The sequence below is a fragment of the Crinia signifera genome, chromosome 1 (genome assembly GCF_055691185.1).
Source record: "Crinia signifera chromosome 1, ASM5569118v1, whole genome shotgun sequence".
In the NCBI taxonomy this organism is placed as follows: domain Eukaryota; kingdom Metazoa; phylum Chordata; class Amphibia; order Anura; family Myobatrachidae; genus Crinia; species Crinia signifera.
Window position 1 is genome coordinate 75748901 of NC_139217.1, and position 21007 is coordinate 75769907.

The following is a 21007-nucleotide window of genomic DNA, read 5'->3' on the forward strand; positions in this document are numbered from 1 at the left end:
TCTGCAGCTCTCAGCACTGCTCGCCCGAATGATGCGTCCTCCGACGCGAACTCATGGAATCTATAGAATTTGGCAAATGTGTGAACAGATGACCAAGTGGCAGCTCTGCAAACCTGCTCAGCTGTGGCCCCATGTCGAACCGCCCAAGAGGTGGCAACTGACCTGGTGGTATGCGCATTTATTTTGGCCGGTACCGGTCTACCCACTTTGGTGTATGCAAAGGCTATCACAGACCGCAACCACCTAGCAATAGTCTGCTTAGATGCAGGCCAACCAATTTTGTGTACGTCATACAATACCAACAAAGTGTCAGTCTTCCTGACACTCTTCACTCTGTCCACATATATGCGTAAAGCACGCACAACATCCAAAGTTCTCAACTTGTCCCTTTTCTTAGAACCCTCTGGGGGTTGAAACACAGGTAGAACTATCTCCTGATTTAAATGGAAGGTAGATACCACCTTCGGTAAAAACTGAGGCACTGTTCTCAAAACAGCCCTGTCATCATGAAAAATTAAGAAGGGAGATTTACATGACAAGGCTCCAAACTCTGAAACTCTTTTAGCAGATGCTACTGCTAACAAAAACACTAGCTTCCACGTGAGAAACTTAAAGTCAGCCGACCTTAAAGGTTCAAATGGTGCCTTTTGAAGGCATTCCAAAACCAGTGATAGATCCCAAGGTGCTACTGGTTGCTTGTATGGAGGTTTCAACCTGGATACTCCTTGTAAAAAGGTTTGAATTTTCGGCAAAATGGCTATCTTTTTCTGGAAATAGATGGACAAGGCCGAAATCTGCACCTTCAGTGACTGAAGGCTTAGACCCGATGAAAAACCATCTTGTAAGAATTCCATCATTCTTGATAGCTTAAAATGAGATGTATGAGCCTTTCTTCTCTCACACCATCGAATGTAAGTCTTCCAGACTCTATAATAATTTGCCGAAGATACAGCTTTTCTGGCTTTTATCATCGTCTGTACTACTGCCTCAGAAAACCCTTTCCTTTTCAAAATGGTGGTTTCAATAGCCAGGCCGTCAAAATCAATCGATCGGAATCCAGGTGATTGAATGGGCCTTGTCTTAGAAGGTCTGGTCTCAGAGGTAGACGCCATGAGTCCACAGACAACCTCTGAAGCCTCGAGTACCAGGACCTCCTTGGCCAATCTGGAGCCACTAAGATCACTGGAACCTTCTGCCCCTGTATTTTCTTCAGAAGTCTCGGTAACATTGGTACAGGTGGGAATGCATAAAGGAGATCTCCCTGCCAGTGAATAGTCATGGCATCCACTGCCTCCGCCAGTGGATCCCTCGTTCTGGCATAGAACCTGGGCACTTGACGGTTGACCCTGGATGCCATCAGGTCCACATCCGGAGTTCCCCACATCGAAGTGATCTGGTGAAACACCTGAGGGTGTAAGCTCCATTCCCCTTCCTTGAGCTCCTCCCTGCTCAGGAAGTCGGCTTCTATATTCTCTATTCCTGGAATGAATATAGCCGATACAGCTGGAACATTCTGTTCCGCCCATAGGAAGATTCTGGACACCTCCCACATGGCCAATTTGCTGCGTGTACCTCCCTGGTGATTCAGATACGCCACAGCTGTGGCATTGTCGGTCTGAATCCTCAAAGGGAGGTTCTGTAACCTGTCTCCCGCCAAGGAAATCACTTTCCAGACAGCTCTCAGCTCCAAGATGTTGATTGGTAACGCTGATTCCTCTGCCGTCCACAGGCCCTGAAGCCTGAGATCCAGGACTACTGCCCCCCAGCCCCTGAGACTGGCGTCGGTAGTTACTACCAACCAGTCCCAGGTCTGTAATGACCGACCCCACTGAAGGGAATCCACTTCTGTCCACCATTTTAAGGAGTCCCGAGTGTCCGAAGACAGCACTATCATCTCGGATTTCATGGTCAAAGTGTTTCCTGACCAGGCTGACAAAATGTTCCATTGGAACCTCCGAGAGTGGAACCTGGCAAATTGAAGCGTCTCGAATGACGCCACCATTTTCCCCAGGAGCTTGAGGCACCTCCATACTGAAATGCTCTGAGCCCTGAGAATCTCCTGGACTAGGGTGACCAGATCCCTGGCCTTTACCTCCGGGAGGAATACCCGATGAAGGTGGGTGTCCAGTATGACTCCCAAGAATTGGAGCCTTTGTGACGGTACCAACTGAGATTTTTGCAAATTTAAAATCCAGCCGTGAGCCTGCAAAAAACTGATGGCCTCTGCCAAGTGACTCTGCAGCATGGCTGCTGACTCTGCTTTGAACAGGAGATCGTCCAAATAGGGTATTACTGTGATTCCCCTGAGCTTCAGCACCGCCGCCATCACTGACATTATCTTTGTGAATACCCTTGGCGCGGTCGCTAGCCCAAAGGGTAACGCCCAGAATTGTAAATGCAGGTCTCCTATGGCAAACCTCAACAAGGTCTGATGCTCCGGGTGTATAGGGACGTGCAGATATGCGTCCTGCACATCCATGGACGCCAAAAATTCTCCCTGGTCCAGACTCAGGAGTACTGACCGTAGGGACTCCATTTTGAAATGGTCTACCCATAAATGAACATTTAGAGACTTCAAATTTAGTATTGGTCTGAAAGACCCGTCTGGTTTGGGCACCAGGAACAGCGTGGAGTAAAAGCCTTTCTTCCACTCTGCCCTGGGGACTGGTGTAACCACCCCTTTTTCCAAAAGGGAGTGAGCTGCTCTCACAAGAGCTGTACGAAGCCGTGCCTCCTTTGGTAAGGATGTGGGAATGAACCTCTTCGGAAGCGGCCCTCTGAAAGGGATTTTGTAACCCTGTGTTATAATATCTAACACCCAGGCATCCTGGCCTAGAGAAGCCCAAGCGTCCCTGAAGAGTGTGAGACGCCCCCCCACTTTTGTCACTGTCGGGCGAAGCCCCTGACAGTCATGCAGAGGGTTTGTCCTCTCCTTTTGTGGCAGGCTTCTTGTGAAAAGAGCCAAATTTTGACTTTTGTGTCTTGCCTCTAGAGGACTGAAACCTTCCCCTGAAAGACTGTCCTCGAAAGGACGCACCACCTCTAGGGGAGGGCCGAAAGGACGGCCTAAAAGCAGAAAATCTGGACGTCTGCTTTGCTGAGAAGGCCGGCAGAAATGTACTTTTGCCGCCCGTGGCCTGTTTTATAATCTCCTCTAATTCGGTACCAAAGAGTACCTTTCCTTTGAAGGCTAATGTTTCCAGAGCCTTCTTGGACTCATTGTCTGCTTCCCAGGCTTTAAGCCAAAGCACTCTCCTGGCATTAATGGAGACTGTGGACACTCTGGTTGCCATTTTAATAGCTTCCTCCTCTGCTTCCACTGTATATTCTGCAGCTGCCTTAATCTTTTCTGCAAGCAGTAACGCACCAGGGTCAGCCTGCAGCATGGTGCATAATTCACCAGCCCACTCTATCATGGCCTTAGAGACCCAGGCTGAAGCAATAAGGGGCCGTAAGGTAAACCCCACCCCTTCAAAGATAGCCTTGAGGTTTCCCTCCAGCTTTTTATCCACAGAATCTTTAAAAGCTGCACCGCCTTGTACTGGTAATACAGTAGCCTTGGACAACCGTGCCACTGAAGCGTCCACAACTGGGACCTTTTCCCAGAGCTCCGCATGAGACTCTGGCATGGGGTACAGACTAAGAAATCGCTTAGGCATCTGAAGCCTCTTATCAGGAGTTTTCCAAGCCCCTTCTAACAATTCCTGTAACCCCTCATCTGAAGGAAAAGTAACAGCCTCCTTCCGCTGTCGCTTAAAAACACCTTTAACAGGAGTCTTATCCTCCACAGACAGCTTTAAAGCCTGCTTCACAGCTACAATGAGATCCTCTATACCAGCAGCAGAGTTCTCTTCCAAATCATCACCCTGATCCCAGGGGATGTCAGTATACTCTCCTTCCTCCTCATCTACCACAGTAGTCAAAGCATAAGACCTTCTAGGGGTCCCTGCCACATCATCCATTTTGTCCAGCATTTCACTGAACCTGTTGATCCCTTTAGCAGTATCCTGCATCACCTGAATCAGCGCAGGATCTGCCTGGGTAAGAGGCAAGGAGCCAGACGACTGCTGAGATGATGGCATAGGTCTCTGTGATTCTACCAGCCCATCACTCTGCCTGTCCAAAAGCTGCACCAAAGCGTTTACTGACCTGCCTAGGGCCCTGGCCCACGCAGGTTCCATCTGCTCTGCCCTATGGGGTTCACTGCCCATGGGTCTCACATCAGCGCAAGTAATACATAAGCCCCCCTTGGCCATCTGCTCAGGGACAAACTTTTGTGTGCAAACATTGCACGCGCTCAGTGCACTAAGGGCTCCCTCCCCCAAAACCACAGCCTGATGCTCAGACATGATGCAAGTGATAAATGTATATCTATCAGTATACACAGTGCAAACAATGTACAAGCGTTTATACAGAGGCAATGCACCCAGTCACTTATCTGTCTGTTGGTTTTACACTGGGGGGAAGCGTTGCCCAGGAAATCCAAGTCACTCTGCCAGGATCAGTAAGCCAGCTCAGCTCCGCTGCAAGCGTTCTGAAAGGCGCCAAAGTCAGAGTGAAGGAAGAGACCACAGGTCCCTGCTGCTGCGGGGTCCGTGACCTTTTGGCGCCAACCACCCCCAGCCAGCCGCTCCTTAGGTAGGATTTCCTAGTTCCAGTGTCTCCCCCTCAACTGGGGATCACTTGGAACATGCCTGTCACAACGCTGCTGTCCTCTCATCTAGGAGCTCAGCGTGTAAGCTCCGCAGAAAATGGCCGCCGCCATCACGGAGCGCCTGTCCCCCATGATCCCCACCTAAATGTGGAGCCGGTTTCAGGGTACTCCGGAGCCCAGGCAGCCTCTTAGAAAAGGCTATAAGCGCTGCACAGGGAGACCAGACAGTGTCTCCCCTGTGCACAGTGAGCTGACAGGACGCGCTTCTGTCAGCTCCTGCTGCGCTAGCAGTGTGAGGATTCACTATGAGAATCCTCACACTGTGCCTACCTAGCTAGGGTAAAAGTTAATAAAACAATAAAAATCCCCTAACTACTCTAATTCTTCGGCTGCTCCTGCAGCCCTTTAGAATAGCACCCACTCCAGTGGGCACCTAACACGAACTGAAGAGTCCAGGGATGCAGTAGGGGAGGAGCCTACCCTCTAAAACTTTAGGATAGGTGCCTGGCTCCTTCGGACCCTCCTACATCCCAGTGTTGAGCTGTGTCACCAGGACCATTGAAAGAGAAATTCTCAGGAGTGCGAGTGAATTAGCACATCTGCCCCCATATGTGCTAATGCACGGCCAATGGGAGCAGTGTTGTTACATAAAGCATGTAGCATTTTAAGTGTTCATTTTAGCACCTTGCGCCTCTTTCCTGCCTAGGGTGTCGCTGTCTGCTTTGGTATTGAGATACAGATCAGACTGTGCTAGTAACAACACAGCGGAGAGTTACACTCCAGGCACGGACAACGGAAATCAATGGGATTTGAAAGGTGCAGGGTGCTAGAATGAACACTATATTGTGCAGTGTGTGCGGCCATATATCGCAACACCACATTGCTGGGCCTCACTGTAGTTTAGGTGTGTTCCCAACTTAACAATTTAACATAGTTTCAAAGCAAACTTTGGTAGAAAGAAAGGAGAATCTCCCCACACTGGGTAGATGTACGAAGTAGCGTTATGGGGAAGCAGTGGTATCCACACGTATACCGCTTCACCCTCGCGTGACTGTAGGTGTATGCTAAATGACAGGGTTGCTATGCGCACCTGTCTATATGGGCACTGCTGTCTTTAAGGTAGTGCGCCAATGTGTGGGGCAATGAATGAACAGTCAGGAGGAGACGCGCAGCACTAAGCTATGGAAGAAATCTGTAATACATCTTGTCAGTTGTTCCTTCCTGCTTCGCCTCAGTAAAGAGGTGAAGCAGGAAGTGTTATAGCAGCATGAGCTGTGCCGCTATAATAAATATCCTCCATTATCTACAATACACAGACAATTGCCAGCTATTACATTTATTTTTCATTTATACGGCAATTACACAGCATGGGCAAGGTCCCTAAAATGCCAGGATCTCACTTATGAGCAGCCCATATTTACCAACAATCATATGCAAACCTGCAAGTGTATCCAGCATTATTGAGATTAAGAACTGGATTCAATGCAGGATTCCAACTGTCAGAACATCCGACAGTGAGAAATTCTAGTAACTTGCGTACCGCGGTACACCAGTAACTTAGGTACCGCGGTACACGAGTAACTTATGCACAGCGGTACACGAGTAGCTTATGTACAGCGGTACACCAGTAGCTTATGCACAATGGTATACGAGTAACTTATGTACAGCGGTACTCCAGTAGCTTATGTACAGCGGTACACCAGTAGCTTATGTACAGCGGTATACTAGTAACTTATGTACAGCGGTACACCAGTAGCTTATGCACAATGGTATACGAGTAACTTATGTACAGCGGTACTCCAGTAGCTTATGTACAGCGGTACACCAGTAGCTTATGTACAGCGGTATACTAGTAACTTATGTACAGCGGTACACCAGTAACATGTACAGCGGTACACCAGTAACTTATGTACAGCGGTACACCAGTAACTTATGTACAGCGGTATACTAGTAATTTAGGTACAGCGGTACACCAGTAACATATGTACAGTGGTATACTAGTAATTTAGGTACAGCGGTATACTAGTAACATATGTACAGCGGTATACTAGTAACTTATGTACAGCGGTACACCAGTAACTTCTGTACAGCGGTACACCAGTAACATATGTACAGCGGTATACTAGTAATTTAGGTACAGCGGTATACTAGTAACATATGTACAGCGGTATACTAGTAACTTATGTACAGCGGTATACTGTAGTAGTAACTTACGTACAGGGGTATATTAGTAACTTTTAGCAGGTGACCTAGATGTGTGGTTATGAAGTATACATTCCTGGCATCTCTTTTGAACTAAAACCTCATTAGTGAGATGCCAGCCTGCAGCATGTACTACATATTTCATAAGTACATGTCTGGTTTACATAACGCACTGCAGGGGAACATAGTGCATATCAGCATCTATATGTAACGTTTGGGTACTGATAAATATCCTGCTCACTGACGCTCTGCATTGCAAGGTTGTGGACAGGTGCTGCATGCACCAAGACAGGGAAAAAGTGGTTCTAAAGGGGAACTGAAACCCGCCAGGAGCACTGTGCTATCTGACCACAGCCCTTTCATATTTGACCACAGTCTTTTCATGGGCAGACATCTGTCCATATTACCCAATTTGGGCTGTATGGTTATCAATATGTCCCTGGAACAATAATGCTGCATTTCTGCACAATATTACCTTCAAACGTACTTACACCATAAATGGCCAGCACAGATTTAAAATTATTATTACCAAAGCTTGGAGAGAGATAAAACCATAAGAGTCAACGTATTAACCAATCAGCTCCTAATTTTCAAGTGTTTGAAAAATAACAGGAGCTGATTGGTTAAATATATCACCTTAGTCATTATTCCCTCTACAAAATCACAAGTGCAGAGACCACATACCTCTCCCCAAATGCCAACGGTGTCTCTGATGTCATTCTTGCTGTATGACAGTTGTCTGATACAATTGTTCACGGCAACGCTGCTTTTCCCCGGAGCCAAATCCTCTTCCGCCATTTCCACCCAGCCCAGAGAGCGCACAGCAAAGCACTGAGGGAAGCAGAGCACACATCACATATACAGCAGTGCACTCAGTATATACAATCATGGTTAGCGATACCAGAAAGATGGAGTAATATACAGGATATAGGTTATAGGCAATAGGGTGAGTTTCATGCCCAGGACAGCTTGTCCCTAAATGAAAGATCGTGCCTTTTTGTTATACACATTTGCAAATGAAAACATATTTTAGATCTCCATTTGTTACATCAATAAAGGCATTCGGAGAACATTCTACTGTAGCTTCCATTCAGCCGACAGAACAAAGGGCCACCGACTTAACACCTATTTACTAAACATGCACAATGTTGGGGGCATGAAGCAGGCTTTGTAACGTTCTCCAAAATGAAGCCCCGAGCTGTTATGTACAGATAGCTGTATGCAGAGGATTGAGACATGACCAGTTCCCACAGTCTGAACTTGTAGCTGTCCTGTATGTGGACATGAAAAAGGGCTTTAAGGAAAACAGATATTTCCTGACATACAGTATACTGAATATTTCCTAGTTTACGAGATACATATGGTATACCAGCGTTTAGGATGGCGGCACTCATATTCCCAACCCTTGTATACTGATGTTGAAAAGGCCAACAGGGACTCGAAAGGTAGTCTAATCTACTCCCCCTGCCCCCCTAACCCTCCATTCTAGCAACCTAATGGTAACCATCCCATCCTTGGCAGCCTGACAGTAACCCTCCCAGGTAGTGCCACCTAAACCTCCCCCACCCCCTGCCCCGCTGACTAACTTAACCCCCTCCCCCCCTTTTAGGTGCCTGAACCCAAATGATCCAAAACCGAAATCTCTTTTTGGTTAGTGCCTACATCTAACTTCCCCTTTCACGGGCACCCACTAACTATCTCTGCATACTTTCCAATCGGGATCACGGCTGTCGGTATTACGGCATCGGGATTCTGGCATTCCAGCAGCAGTTTTTTGAGGGCAGTTGAAATACCGGCATCAGTATAAGGAACACCGGCATCCTAACCAATGGTATGTTGCCCAAGACGTAGGAAATTCTGGCTATCGATTTTGACTACATAATCCAAATTGAAGAGAAAGTTAGTCTGATTCGTCCAGTATTCAGCCATTTTCAATGCCGATGCGCACCCCTGTTTAGTCAGTATCACATAGAAAAATAGATTGTGCTGGAAAGTATATCTAAGTGTTTATTCTAACACCCGCCATCTTTGAAAACCCATGCAGTTCCTGCTCCCTGCCTGGGGTGTTGCTGTCTACTTTGGTGCTTCTAGCACAGTGTAGACTATATATCAGCACTGGTATGAAAACCAGACCTGTGCTAGAAACACCACAGCAGACAGCGACACCCCAGGCAGGTAACAGGAACTGCATGGATTTTCAAAGATGGTGGGTGCTACAATGAACACTAATATCTGGACTATTTCACCCGTACAAAGTATTTGGCCTGGATAGTCTAAATCTAAAGTACATCTAAAGTGCAGTTAGCCAAAATTGGATCAGACATGAACCAGAATCGCACCCTGCTTATACAGATTTATGCTGTGTACATCTGGTGCGATTTGGGCTATCGATTTTGACTATATAGTCATCAGAGTCGAAAGTAGAGATAGACTCTGCAGCCAGTCTATTATGTCAGAAATAGGGCCTCCCTACGAGCCAGTGATGGCATCCCGCCGATATCGACATAAAACTTTTTATTATTGCGTGTATAAAAGTATACTCTGTATATTGTAAGCGTGCTCACCAGCAGATTAATCATTAAATCAGTGTCCATGAATGAATGTCAATGAATGAATGAATGAATAAATGTCCACAAATGAATTGATAAATGTCAATGAATTGTTGCATCACCATGAATGAGAAATAAACACAAATGTCTATGAATTAATCAGTATGTAGAATAGTCTCCAACACTCCCTGGTCATCTACACCTTATTATACATATATTAGTATACTGTGTGCTTAAGGCAGTGGGTTATATCTGACCTGCAATGTGAGATGTATAAAGGTGCGTACACGAGGTTCGATTCCGTTTTCGATTCGATTTCTATTAATATGGCCCATTCAACCTGTTCTGAAGTTTTTTTCAACTACTTTTCGATTTCCACTATTTTCTATTCAATTTTCCATTCAATGTACATTCGATTTAATTTTAGATTTGCTATTAGATCAACACTGGCTTCAGGCAGGATATGGACATCGAATCGAATGCTGCGGTGAACACACTAAGGGGTGTACACGCACTTCGATTTTTACAGGTTTTCGATTAGATTTTGCTAATAGAAGCAAAATCGAATCGAAATCGGATGGTTTTTAAGTCGCTTTTGATCTGCATTCGATTCGATGCATGCTCCCGTTTTCTCTATATGAAAAAGAAAAATACTGTGCAAACAAGGAAATATTGAATTCAATCCAGTAAATTGAATGTGTATACTGTACCTTGAATGTAAATCAAATTCGAAATCGAATGCAAAAGTACAGATCTAATGCCAAATCAAATAGGACATCGAATCTAAAGCTAATTGAAGTGTGTGTACACAACTTTAGGTTTGCACTACTATTAGATTGCCACTATATTGTCTTGACTGACAAGACTATTTTTCTATTTGATTTACACTACACAGGAGAGCGCATTGGGATCAAATCTGCATCGAATGTAGAAAAACCATTCGATTTTCTATTCGATTTTGCTTCTATAAGCAAAATCGTATAGAAAAATAGCGCGTATATCACCATGTGTATGCTCTATAAGCCTAAGATGCATGTTTGTGTATGTAAGTTGTTTTGTCTCTCTACTGTAAACAATTGTTTAATACCCCTTTCACATCGCAGACACGTTTTAAAAACCGGTATTTTAAAACGGTAATTAAAACGGGTCAGAGCCTTAACAGTGACCCAGATTACCGTTTTAAATACCGGTTAAGTGTCACATAGCACTTGAAACGTTTCATCCAGAACACGTTTCAAGGCAGTGTGTGACGATTGCCAGGGGCGGATTTAGGGGTGTGTGAATGCAGGCAGCCTGACAGGGACACACAGAGGCTGCCGGGCATCGCATAGTGACCGCGGACACAGCGGATCCCTTTAATGAGGTGAGTGTAGTGTAGCCGGCAGCTCAGTGGATCTTACCACCGCCGTGCTGCAGCAGCAGCTTCCAACCTCATTGCGTCAAGGTTCATATGCTCTGACCGGAGCCTGTGCGCGGGCAGTCACCCTGGTGGTGCTACGGCTGATCCCTGCAGTGCAGCCTCTCCTCCTACCGTGCGGCACGGTCCGTGCCCTGACGAGCGCAGTGACAGCACCTTGCGTCTCTCTGCGGCGGGGGCACATGAGCAGCTCCTGTGGGCGGATTCAGGTCAGGCTGCTGCCCCTAGGTGAGGGGTGCATGGGACGGCGGCGGGAGGGACTACTGTGTCTGCAGTGGTGAAGGGGGGAGTGCGGGACTGCCTGCTGCACTATATAAAAAAAAAACTTCAAAGGGTCACTGACAGTGAGTTAACAGGAGAAGAGTGGAGGAGAGAGATCTCCAAGCCCCAGCGCTCACCTCCGCTGGCTATTTGCGTCCAGCCTACCCCGCTCGATCCCCGGTGCCTGCTGACATATAGGAGGGGAGGGGGCGCCACAAATTGTGCTTGTGCTTGTGTTGTTTGCCTGAAATACCGTTTCAGACAAACTGTACACATTCACATTGCACAAAAAACGGCAAGGAACCGTGTAGGACTCTGCTTTTTACACGGTTCGAAATGCCAGTTAACTTGAAACGGTAAATTGCCTGTGGTGCATTCACAGTGCAGGCTTAAACGTTTTAAAAAGGGAAAAAAACGGCAATATACCGTTTTAAAAGTGCGATGTGAAAGGGGTATAACATTCTCACGTAATAAACAAACAAAATAATACTAAAAACCTAAAAATAATATAGTGTAAGGGCATATAACTTATGACACATAGATTTTATTTCTTATGTCTTCAGAGCTTGCAGTCTAACTATTCATTAAAATTATTTTTCTCTACCCAGAATTCTGGGGCACCCAGTGAACTGACACTTACCCTAGAACTATATCTCCTTACAAAAATATGATTTTCTCCTCTTCAGCGTTTAAGGATCTCTTTAATATGAAACTCATTTTTATCTTTTTTTTTTTCGTGGCAATATCGTTATCATATTTGAATTATGTATTACTGCATTGTTTATCCAGAGAGTGAACACTGGAAGAATTAAATTGCCCAGTGAAACAGGCACTCTGTGTCCCAATAGACAGGAGAGACACAGACCTGCCTCCAGCAGCTGCAACAATACTGATAAGAATAAACTACTATATAAAATACAAACCCACAAAGCTTAAGGAAAAACCTATTATGCTCCTTTGGACAGAGTCAAAACATTCAAAATAAATAATTCAGGATAACATTGTTATTTCACGAACACACATTTCATGCATTTCATTCAAATGAATGTATAATTCTATTAATAAAGCTGAAATGTATGGAGTGGGGAAGTCTTATCCATTACCGATACCCAAACACTCCGAAATGATAGCAATGAGCCTGCATATATATCTTCTGTAGTCAGCACGACGGACAGCTGGGCGGGGGTAAATAGGGGCATAGATGGATTGACACTGCTCCTCACAGGCGTTTGCTTAGTAAATGGTCCATATTCAGCATTTAGAAACACGATCGCTTATGAACGCAAACTCAGAAATGCTTCTGTATCTTTACAGGGGTTTCTTTTACACACTACAAACTTCAGGGCAGATGTTTGTGATAAAGTGGAAGGTGGTAATGCAGAATGACAGAAGTTGGTGCATCGTAAACTTTCACTTTATCACTGCTTTATCTTTAAAAGCGGCAATCATTTACATGGAAAAACCAGGTGTATTTTGCCATGTCATTGATTGCCGCTTAAAAAATAAATAAAAAAAGGGTATATTACATTTGGCCTCATTTGTCTGGTTATGTGGAAACCAAAATATTCCAAAAACTGTAGGTTTCTTTGGGAATCATTTTTTTGACCACCCGTTCTATGGTTCCTGAGCCTGGTCTTTTCCCCACTATGCTACTGCCTGCTACCAGCGAGTCATGGCGGCCTCTGCATCCTGTACCCCACAGCCATCTCCCAGTGGCTTTAGGATTCAAGTCCCAGTACCAACACCACACCATTTTGGAGCTCTATAGTTATTTGTCACCGACTACAATAAACAAATACTGCCAAAGTGTCTCTATAGGCAGTATGTATAGGACGTTGCTGATAGATAGGAGAGTTGGCAGCAGGGAGAGGAGAATGGGTATTAGGGACAAGAGATTTGGAAGTATGGATAGTAGAGTCGGTAATGGGGGACTGTGTGATGAGTTTCCTTCCATGATACTCCCCGCCCTATGTGAGATTAGTGGACAGAGCTTCCGAATCAGTAACCACTACACAGCCAGCTCCTCCTCCTGCAGGGCCAGCTTGCCTTGCATTCCACTAGGTCAACATACAATGTAGAAAAGGCTAAAAATATTTTTTCTTTTGTTCAGCACTCTGACTTGGGTGTGGATAGGTGTACAGTAATTACGTCGATAGTCAATAGGTCGACCACTATTTGTTGACAGAAAACAGGTTGATGCATAAAAAAGGTTAACATGAGTCTTCTGTGTTTTTTTGGTGTATTTTGAAATCTGCTGACATGGATGCTGGGGACGCATGTGTACCGCATCCCCTCGCTCAGCACACTATCTGACTCTAATCAGATGATCTGATCTGACTCTATTGCCCGCTTGGATCCTGAAGTAAGAACAGTCGGTGTTAATTAAAAAAAAAACATGAAAAACACGTCAACCTTTTCAAAGCTTGATGTTATGCCGCTAATTTGCTATAAATTTAAGACAATTACAAGCCCATAAGAATTGGGTACATACTTTTGTAATAATTTTTTTATTCATTCATTTTCTATCTTTATTATCACTATTTTTAACGTTCACTATATATTTGGAGATTATTTTTTTTTTGACGGTAATTGAAATAAAAGTTATGTTTCAACGGAATGTGCTGCGCTATATAAGAAACTGTAAATAAATAAATAATATCTGTCAATATTTTCGCAATAGCTCCAGTGGGACCTTGTATCAGATTCCAGAGTGCACTGCAAAAAATCTCTCTTTTCTATTGGATAATTCTAAGGGTTGATCTACAGAGATGAGAATATTCCTAGAACAGAGAACCAACCACGAATATAAATAGATCTGATTACAAACTGTTCTGCTGCTTGTGAACCTATGTGGGTAGCATAGAATGACCTACTGACCTGGTCTCACACCTAGGACTAAATTGACTAAGTTGGGAGTTCTATTTCCCATGGGATGTTGCTATGGGCAACCAATCAAAATCTACTTTTTATTTATTTAGCACTTTCTAGAAGACAATGGATAGCATCTGATTGGTTGCCCATAGCAACATTCCATGTGAAATAGAACTCCCCTTTTTAGTTACCCCCCCCCCCCCCCCCCCCCAGTGTCATCTCAGGGCGCACTCATCAAGCGGGATACGGTCATGACAAGCATTGGTTCGACATCCTTTAGGCCGACATGCAGAAAAGTCGACAGGTCATTAGGCCGACACAAGCATTAGGCCAAAATGTCGACATGGGTTTTTTCACTGTTTTTTAAGCTGACATGTGCCGACAGGTGGTATTTCATGCCCTACCATCCACACTAGGGTGTGGTGGGCGAATAAAATAGTGTGCCATGCATAGCGAGGCACCGTACACGAAGCATGGCGAGTGCAACAACGTTTCAGTGTCCACGTCGACATTAGGGTAAAAATAAAACATGAAAAACCCCATGTTGACCTTTTGACTGTCGACCTTGCCCATGTCGACCTACTGACATGTCGACCTAGACCCATGTAGACCAACTTGTTGTAGACCTAATGACCCATACCCCATCAAGCCCACCAACACAAGAGTTGTATTTATTAACTGAGCAATAACATATCTGTGTTTAAGACAATTCATTTGAATAAAATGTCTATTTTATTATATCTCAGGATAAAATAAAAATAATAATGTCAATATCATATAACCTAGTCATTAAATGATCAATATAACATGTTGAGTATTGCAATACAGCAGCAGCACAGCACGATAACTGTGTGCAGGTAACACTGAGCTGAGCTGACATTCTGATCACCAGCAATTATGAAGGTCATCACCTACATACTGTACTTGCTAATTCAAATGAGTAAATGCGACCTGGTAATAGTACAAGTGACTATTCAGTGCACTGCTGCCCTCTTGTGGCAATACAAGTGTGCAGCACACAGGCTGTTTCTCTACCGAATGCTCCCACTAAACAATTAAGAATTAAAAAGTCCAAACATCAGAAAAATCTAAAATATTTATTGTTTTATTTATTATATATTTGAAAAAGTTAATGCGGTGCTGGCTGGCTGGGTATTTGGTCAATGCGTCAACATTGTCTAGGTCACAGGTTCTGAAACTTGGTCCTCAGGACCCCACACGGTGCATGCTTTCCATGTCTCCTCACAGAATCAAAAGGGAAATAATTAGCTCCACCTGTAGCTCTTTTACAATGTGTCAGTGAGTAATGAATGCACATGCGCACCCAAAAAGATAAAAAGGTTCTATGCATTAAATGAGTTATTGGTAATTTTTTTTGGTACTCTTTACTTAGAAGGGCGCCCATCTCGGCCATCTCGGGCACTGAATGCACTAAAAAATCAGGTGCGATGCGACAGACGAGATGCCCGAGATTTCCCATAGGGAACAATGTTAAATGTCTCACTTGACCCGATTTTCCTGTTCAATGCCTCAATTGACCCAATTTTTCCATAGGAAACAATGTTAAATGGGCCACAGAGGCCAAATAGGCACCCTGAAGTGAATAATGGCCACCCGAATTGTTAACGCCACCCCACGATCAACGTCAACCCGAAGCGTGGCGAGCGCAGCGAGCCCGCGAGGGGCGGCGGTACGCGTCCTACGACCTTTTCATACCCCCACTATCCACGTCGGCGTGGAGTTGAGAATAGAAAATGTGGCGAGCGCAGCGAGCCACCGAGCCCGAAGCGTGGCGAGCGCAGCGAGCCCCGCGAGGGGACGCGGATACCTTCACAGGTATCCGCTTCCCCTCGCGGGCTTCACAGCTGTCCGCGTGCGCTCGCCACGCTTCGGGCTCGCTGCGCTCGCCACATTTTCTATTCTCGACTCCACGCCGACGTGGATAGTGGGGGTATGAAAAGGTCGTAGGACGCGTACCGCCGCCCCTCGGGTTGACGTTGATCGTGGGGTGGCGTTAATAATTCGGGTGGCCATTATACACTTCAGGGTGCCTATTTGGCCTCTGTGGCCCATTTAACATTGTTTCCTATGGAAAAATCGGGTCAATGCCCGAGATTTTTTACTAACGATGCCCACGATCAAAATCGTGGGCGCCCTTCTAAGTAAAGAGTACCTTTTTTTTCTCTTTTTGGGCTTTTTCAGAATTTACCATCCACAAGGACTTGGATTGGGAACAGGAGTGCCGACCTTATGTCAACTTTTGTCTATGTCAACCTTGTGCATGTTGGCCATAACCTGATAATGAGTGGCCTCACACCTATTATAGTACAATGTGGCATATTATTTAAAGGTCAGCTTGTGTCCAGGGTGCAACAAATAAAGTTTGTATGTTTTGAAAAATAAGTGACTATGTATCCAATTAGAGGCTGTTTTTATCATCCCAAATGGAACCACGATCGTGCGAATACACATGGCTCAGAGAAAGCAGTTCCCGGTGCCATGTGATCTAGCGGTTGAGGCGGCTGCTCATCAGGGATTATGTTTGCATGCTTGAGACGCGCAATGCATAATACCCATAAGTGCAGCTGTTGCCGAAAAGGAAGCCGCAATTGGGGGTAATAAGATCTATAAATAGAAGATCCCCCTAAACGTTTATCAGAAAGTGATGTAAAAAATGTTGGAAATGTATTTGAGTCAAGAGCAGGGTCGGAGTGCCGGGATTTAAGATCTGTGTTGACCCTTTCACACCCCCGAAAAGTTCAAAATGTATATACTCATAAAGTTTAGTGCAAAAATAGGTATAAAATCATGTATACACACAGAATATATCAATAAATATTAATATGAATGGTACAAACAAGTCTAAAAATCATGTATATACAATCAATATAACAAGGAGTTATGATTGGTGCATTAAATATTCACTTTCACTGTGCAATCACAATACAATGGGTATCAGGATAAATCCTTTTGCACATTGGGTGTGCGTAGGGTTGTGGTTACAGTCCTGATGGGAATTTTCTCAATTAAATATGTTGGTTTAGTCCAGGTTTTTATATGTGTACCCCAATCTGTGTCGGAATTCTGAAGTTATGGTAGTTACGTTATGGCACTATGTTTTCCGTCCCCAATGTTGTGGGGGATGGGCAGTTATCCAGGCTGCCGGAGTATTTGAATAGATGTTACATGTGTAGCATATTGCGGCGTCCAGCAAGATGTACACTAGCAGCTGTGATGTTGGACGGAGTGGGGGTGATGTTTGGACATATTTGAGGGCAGGACGTGTCAGGGAGGGTAGGCTATGTGCATAACATAATAGATTCAGTGCGCAGGTAAAAATCCACCCCCAAAAAAATACATCTACAGATATACTGTCCGATCTGGCTATTTGGAACAAAAACCTGGTAATGGATGAAAGCAAATGACAGTGTCAGCATTTAGAAGCAAATAGTCAACTGTCATTTGCTCTGATTCCTTACCAGGTTTTTGTTCCAACCAGCCAGATTGCACAATAACTCTGTAGATGTATGGCCAGCTTTACTTTGGGTATCTCAGAAGGGAATGGGATCATTCGTCAGACTGCACTTAGGTCTACAGTCATTAGGTCGACCCCACTAGGTCGACTGGCAGGAAGGTCGACCTGACTTAAGGTCGACATGGGCCAAGGTCGACATGACTTAAGGTCGAATTTGCATAAAGGTCGACATGAGGAAGGTCGACTGGTCATAAGGTCGACATGGGTTTTTCACTGTTTTTTTATCCGAATGTCGACACAGTCACAGACATGGACACAGTTGGCAATGAGAATCGGACCCTCGCATCGCTCGCAATGCTTCAGGCACGGTGCCTCGCTGCGCTCAGCACACTATTTTATTCTCCCACCACGCCCTAGTGGATGGTAGGGCATGAAATACCGCCTGTCGGCACATGTCGGCTCAAAAAACAGTGAAAAACCCATGTTGACCTTATGACCAGTCGACCTTCCTCATGTCGACCTTTATGCAAATTCGACCTTAAGTCATGTCGACCTTGGCCCATGTCGACCTTAAGTCAGATCGACCTTCCTGCCAGTCGACCTAGTGGGGTCGACCTAATGACTGTAGACCTAAATGCAGTCTGACGAATGACCGCATCCCCTCAGAAGTGCCCGCGGTGCACAGAGAGTTCTGAATTGTAGAACTAAATAAGCTACATCCCAATGTGCCTGTTTCTATATGGAGGCAGGGGGCTGCAGTCCCACCAGCCCTTTAGTTACCTGGCAACCGTCTGCCTTGTTTTTAGAGTATCCAACCCCGGGTCATTTTATCAATCCCTGGATTGAAAAACCTTCAGTCCTGGGATTTGTGGGATTGAGTTGGTCAACAAAAATACACCTATTCTGTATATCCTATACCACCAGCTCACTCTCTCTGGATCTTGTTCTAAACTTATGAAATGATAATTCTGCACCTTCGTATTGCACCTCCAACAAGTTCTCAAGTTATTTAAGCCTGAACGAGGCCAAACATGACTTATTCCAGTAAAAGCAGTAACACTAATTGCCGAAATGATGACGTATTTTTCATGCATTGTAATAAAATGTAACAAATCGTGTTATTCACCCCTGAAACGTAACATTACTGCATTATTTATCTGCAGTTTCCTTCGTGGCTTTGAATGTATTTTAATTCCATGTAGGGCATGCTGCCAAGTCTTGCTGCAAACAACCAATATTTAGCACTGCAGTCCCTGTCACTGCCACTGAGTGTGACTGGTGAGGGGCCATCGTCCTTACACTATAAAATGGTCATTACTAAGGTGCTTAGTAGTTTATCAATCATATCCTAACAACTTTATATACTCCTTTCACATCAAACAAATAACCTGGGTCTAACCAGTGAAAGGGTCTTTTCAAATTACCCGTGTCCCGCAACCTGGCATTTCAACCTGGGTTAAAAGAAGGGTTAATCCAGTGTCAGGCCTGGGTTGCTGTGCAGTGTGAACGGGTAACCCGGGTTCCCGTGCACACTATAGCGAGGAGACAGCGTCAGATTCAAGCGCTGCCTCCTCCCCCACCCCAACATGATGTACCACTGCCCCGCCCCCTATCTGACATCAGCAACCTAGCTTATTCCCGGGTTGCAGTGGGGGACTATCATGGCAAATACCGGGTAGCTCCCGGAACAGTCCTGTGTCCAAATTCCAGTTGCGACCTGGCATTTGCGATGTGAAAGGGGCAGTAACACAGATATGATAATTAATATTAAATTAAGCTGAAATGCTCTCTACAGTGGTAAGTTTTGGTTTATTAAAAAAATAAAACTTGTTATTTCTACACACATAGATGTACAAGGTCATCAACACCACATGGACTTATAATGATTAACACTTTGGGCGAGATATACTAAGCTTGAAAAGTGATAAAATGGATATTGATAAACCACCAATCAGCTCCTCAATTGCATGTCACATGATGTGTTTGAAAAAAATGTCAGGCAGAGCGGATTGGCTGGCTATTTATCACTCTCCATTTTATCACTTTTCAAACTTAGTACATCTGGCCCTTTGAGCGCCAAGTGAATTTGGTAAAATAGGTGTGAAAATTGCCAAGAAAACATTTCTATTCATTATAATGACCTGTAATGTTACCTTATATAGGTAATATAATCTTTTTTTTACACAACATTTTTTATTTGAATGTATATAACAAATGTGGTGGATGCTGACATTTTTTGTGGATATTATGCACATCTCTCACAGAGATATTGGTGCTTAAAGTGTTAAACAGCAAACACAAATTCCGAGTATACGCAAGTATACCTGGCCAATAAAGCAGATTCTAATCCAGTCTCAGATGCTCAATATTCTGAAACCACCTAAACAGGTCAGAACAAATAGTTGTTATTCAAATGTGTTATGTACATCAGTTAGAACGCAGAATAATGGAGGTGATGTTCCTATTCTGTGTCCTGGGTAACATACCTTGTAGGAAAGGAGGAATATGCTGACCTTCAGCCAAAGCTTAGTACATCCATACATATGCAGCGAGAGGTGAGAACATAGCCAAGGCTTAGTGGTGCAGCAGCATGGAGCCCTGTCCCACACTGGGACCATGTTTTATTCAGTTCTCACTGTAATTTCCTGAACTTAGTGGCCCGTTTAATAAACGCCAAGTGTAACCTAAATGATATAGCGAGCTGTATAGTGCACGTCACAGTTGGGCTATTGCTGGATTAAGCAAGTGGCAGAGATAAAGGTTACATTGTATATCATCTTCAGCATCCATAATAGGAGCGAATACAGTCTTGTTCCAGTATATTGGGGGGGCCAGAGTCGAGCCAAATTACTGCCTTACCCCGGCTGATGAAAATCCTAGCTTCAGTCCTGTTTAACCATATCTGGATGTAAAGGGGACCCCTCAACGGAGGAAAGAGAGCTCAGGGATAATAAAGGAATTAATCGCAACATAGGGTTATTCTAGGTCACTCCTTCTGGCAAATTCCTTCTTAGATGCACAGAGAATTGTGCAGAGAATTAGATTTGGGTGAGTAATTTTGTTTCTGTGCAGGGTAAATACTGACTGCTATGGTTTTACACTGCAATATAGATCTCACTTTCAAGTAAAACCCCACCCAAATCTAATTCTCTCTGCACAAGTAACATCTGCCCCCCCCTGCAGTGCACATGGTTTTGTCCATCTAAGAAGGAATTTGCCAGAAGGAGTGAACTAGAATAACCCCCCATAAAGCTGGATCAGCAGCTTTAGGGGTAAATGTACTAAAATGAGAGTTCTATACAAGAAAGGATGTTGGCCATAGCAATCATATTCGGTTATCTTCTAGAAGGTGCTAAAGTAAGTAGAATGGTTGCTATGGACAACATCCCATCTTTAACAGAACTCTTTAGTAAATTTACCTCTTTGTATCTCAATTCCGTTGTCTGGTAAGGAAGCCTTCAGCCAAGAGCAGTCTAGATGGAGAATGCTCCATGTGTCCAGAAGACAATGGGATTTAATGGTTCTCCAGAAAATGTGTCAAGTGTAAAATGTGTGGAGTCTTAGAACGTTTCTCCAAT

At 44.5% G+C, this 21007-nt stretch overlaps 1 protein-coding gene across 8 annotated transcripts in view; it reads right to left on the reverse strand.

Moving 5' to 3' along the window:
- Nucleotides 1-21007, reverse strand: part of APBB2 (amyloid beta precursor protein binding family B member 2) — a 290968-nt gene that overhangs the window by 59340 nt on the left and 210621 nt on the right. For all 8 annotated transcript variants that reach the window (XM_083165764.1, XM_083165763.1, XM_083165761.1 and 5 more), the window contains one exon: nt 7541-7687. In XM_083165764.1, coding sequence (XP_083021890.1) covers nt 7541-7687 — 147 coding nt within the window. The remainder of the gene's footprint in view (nt 1-7540; nt 7688-21007) is intronic.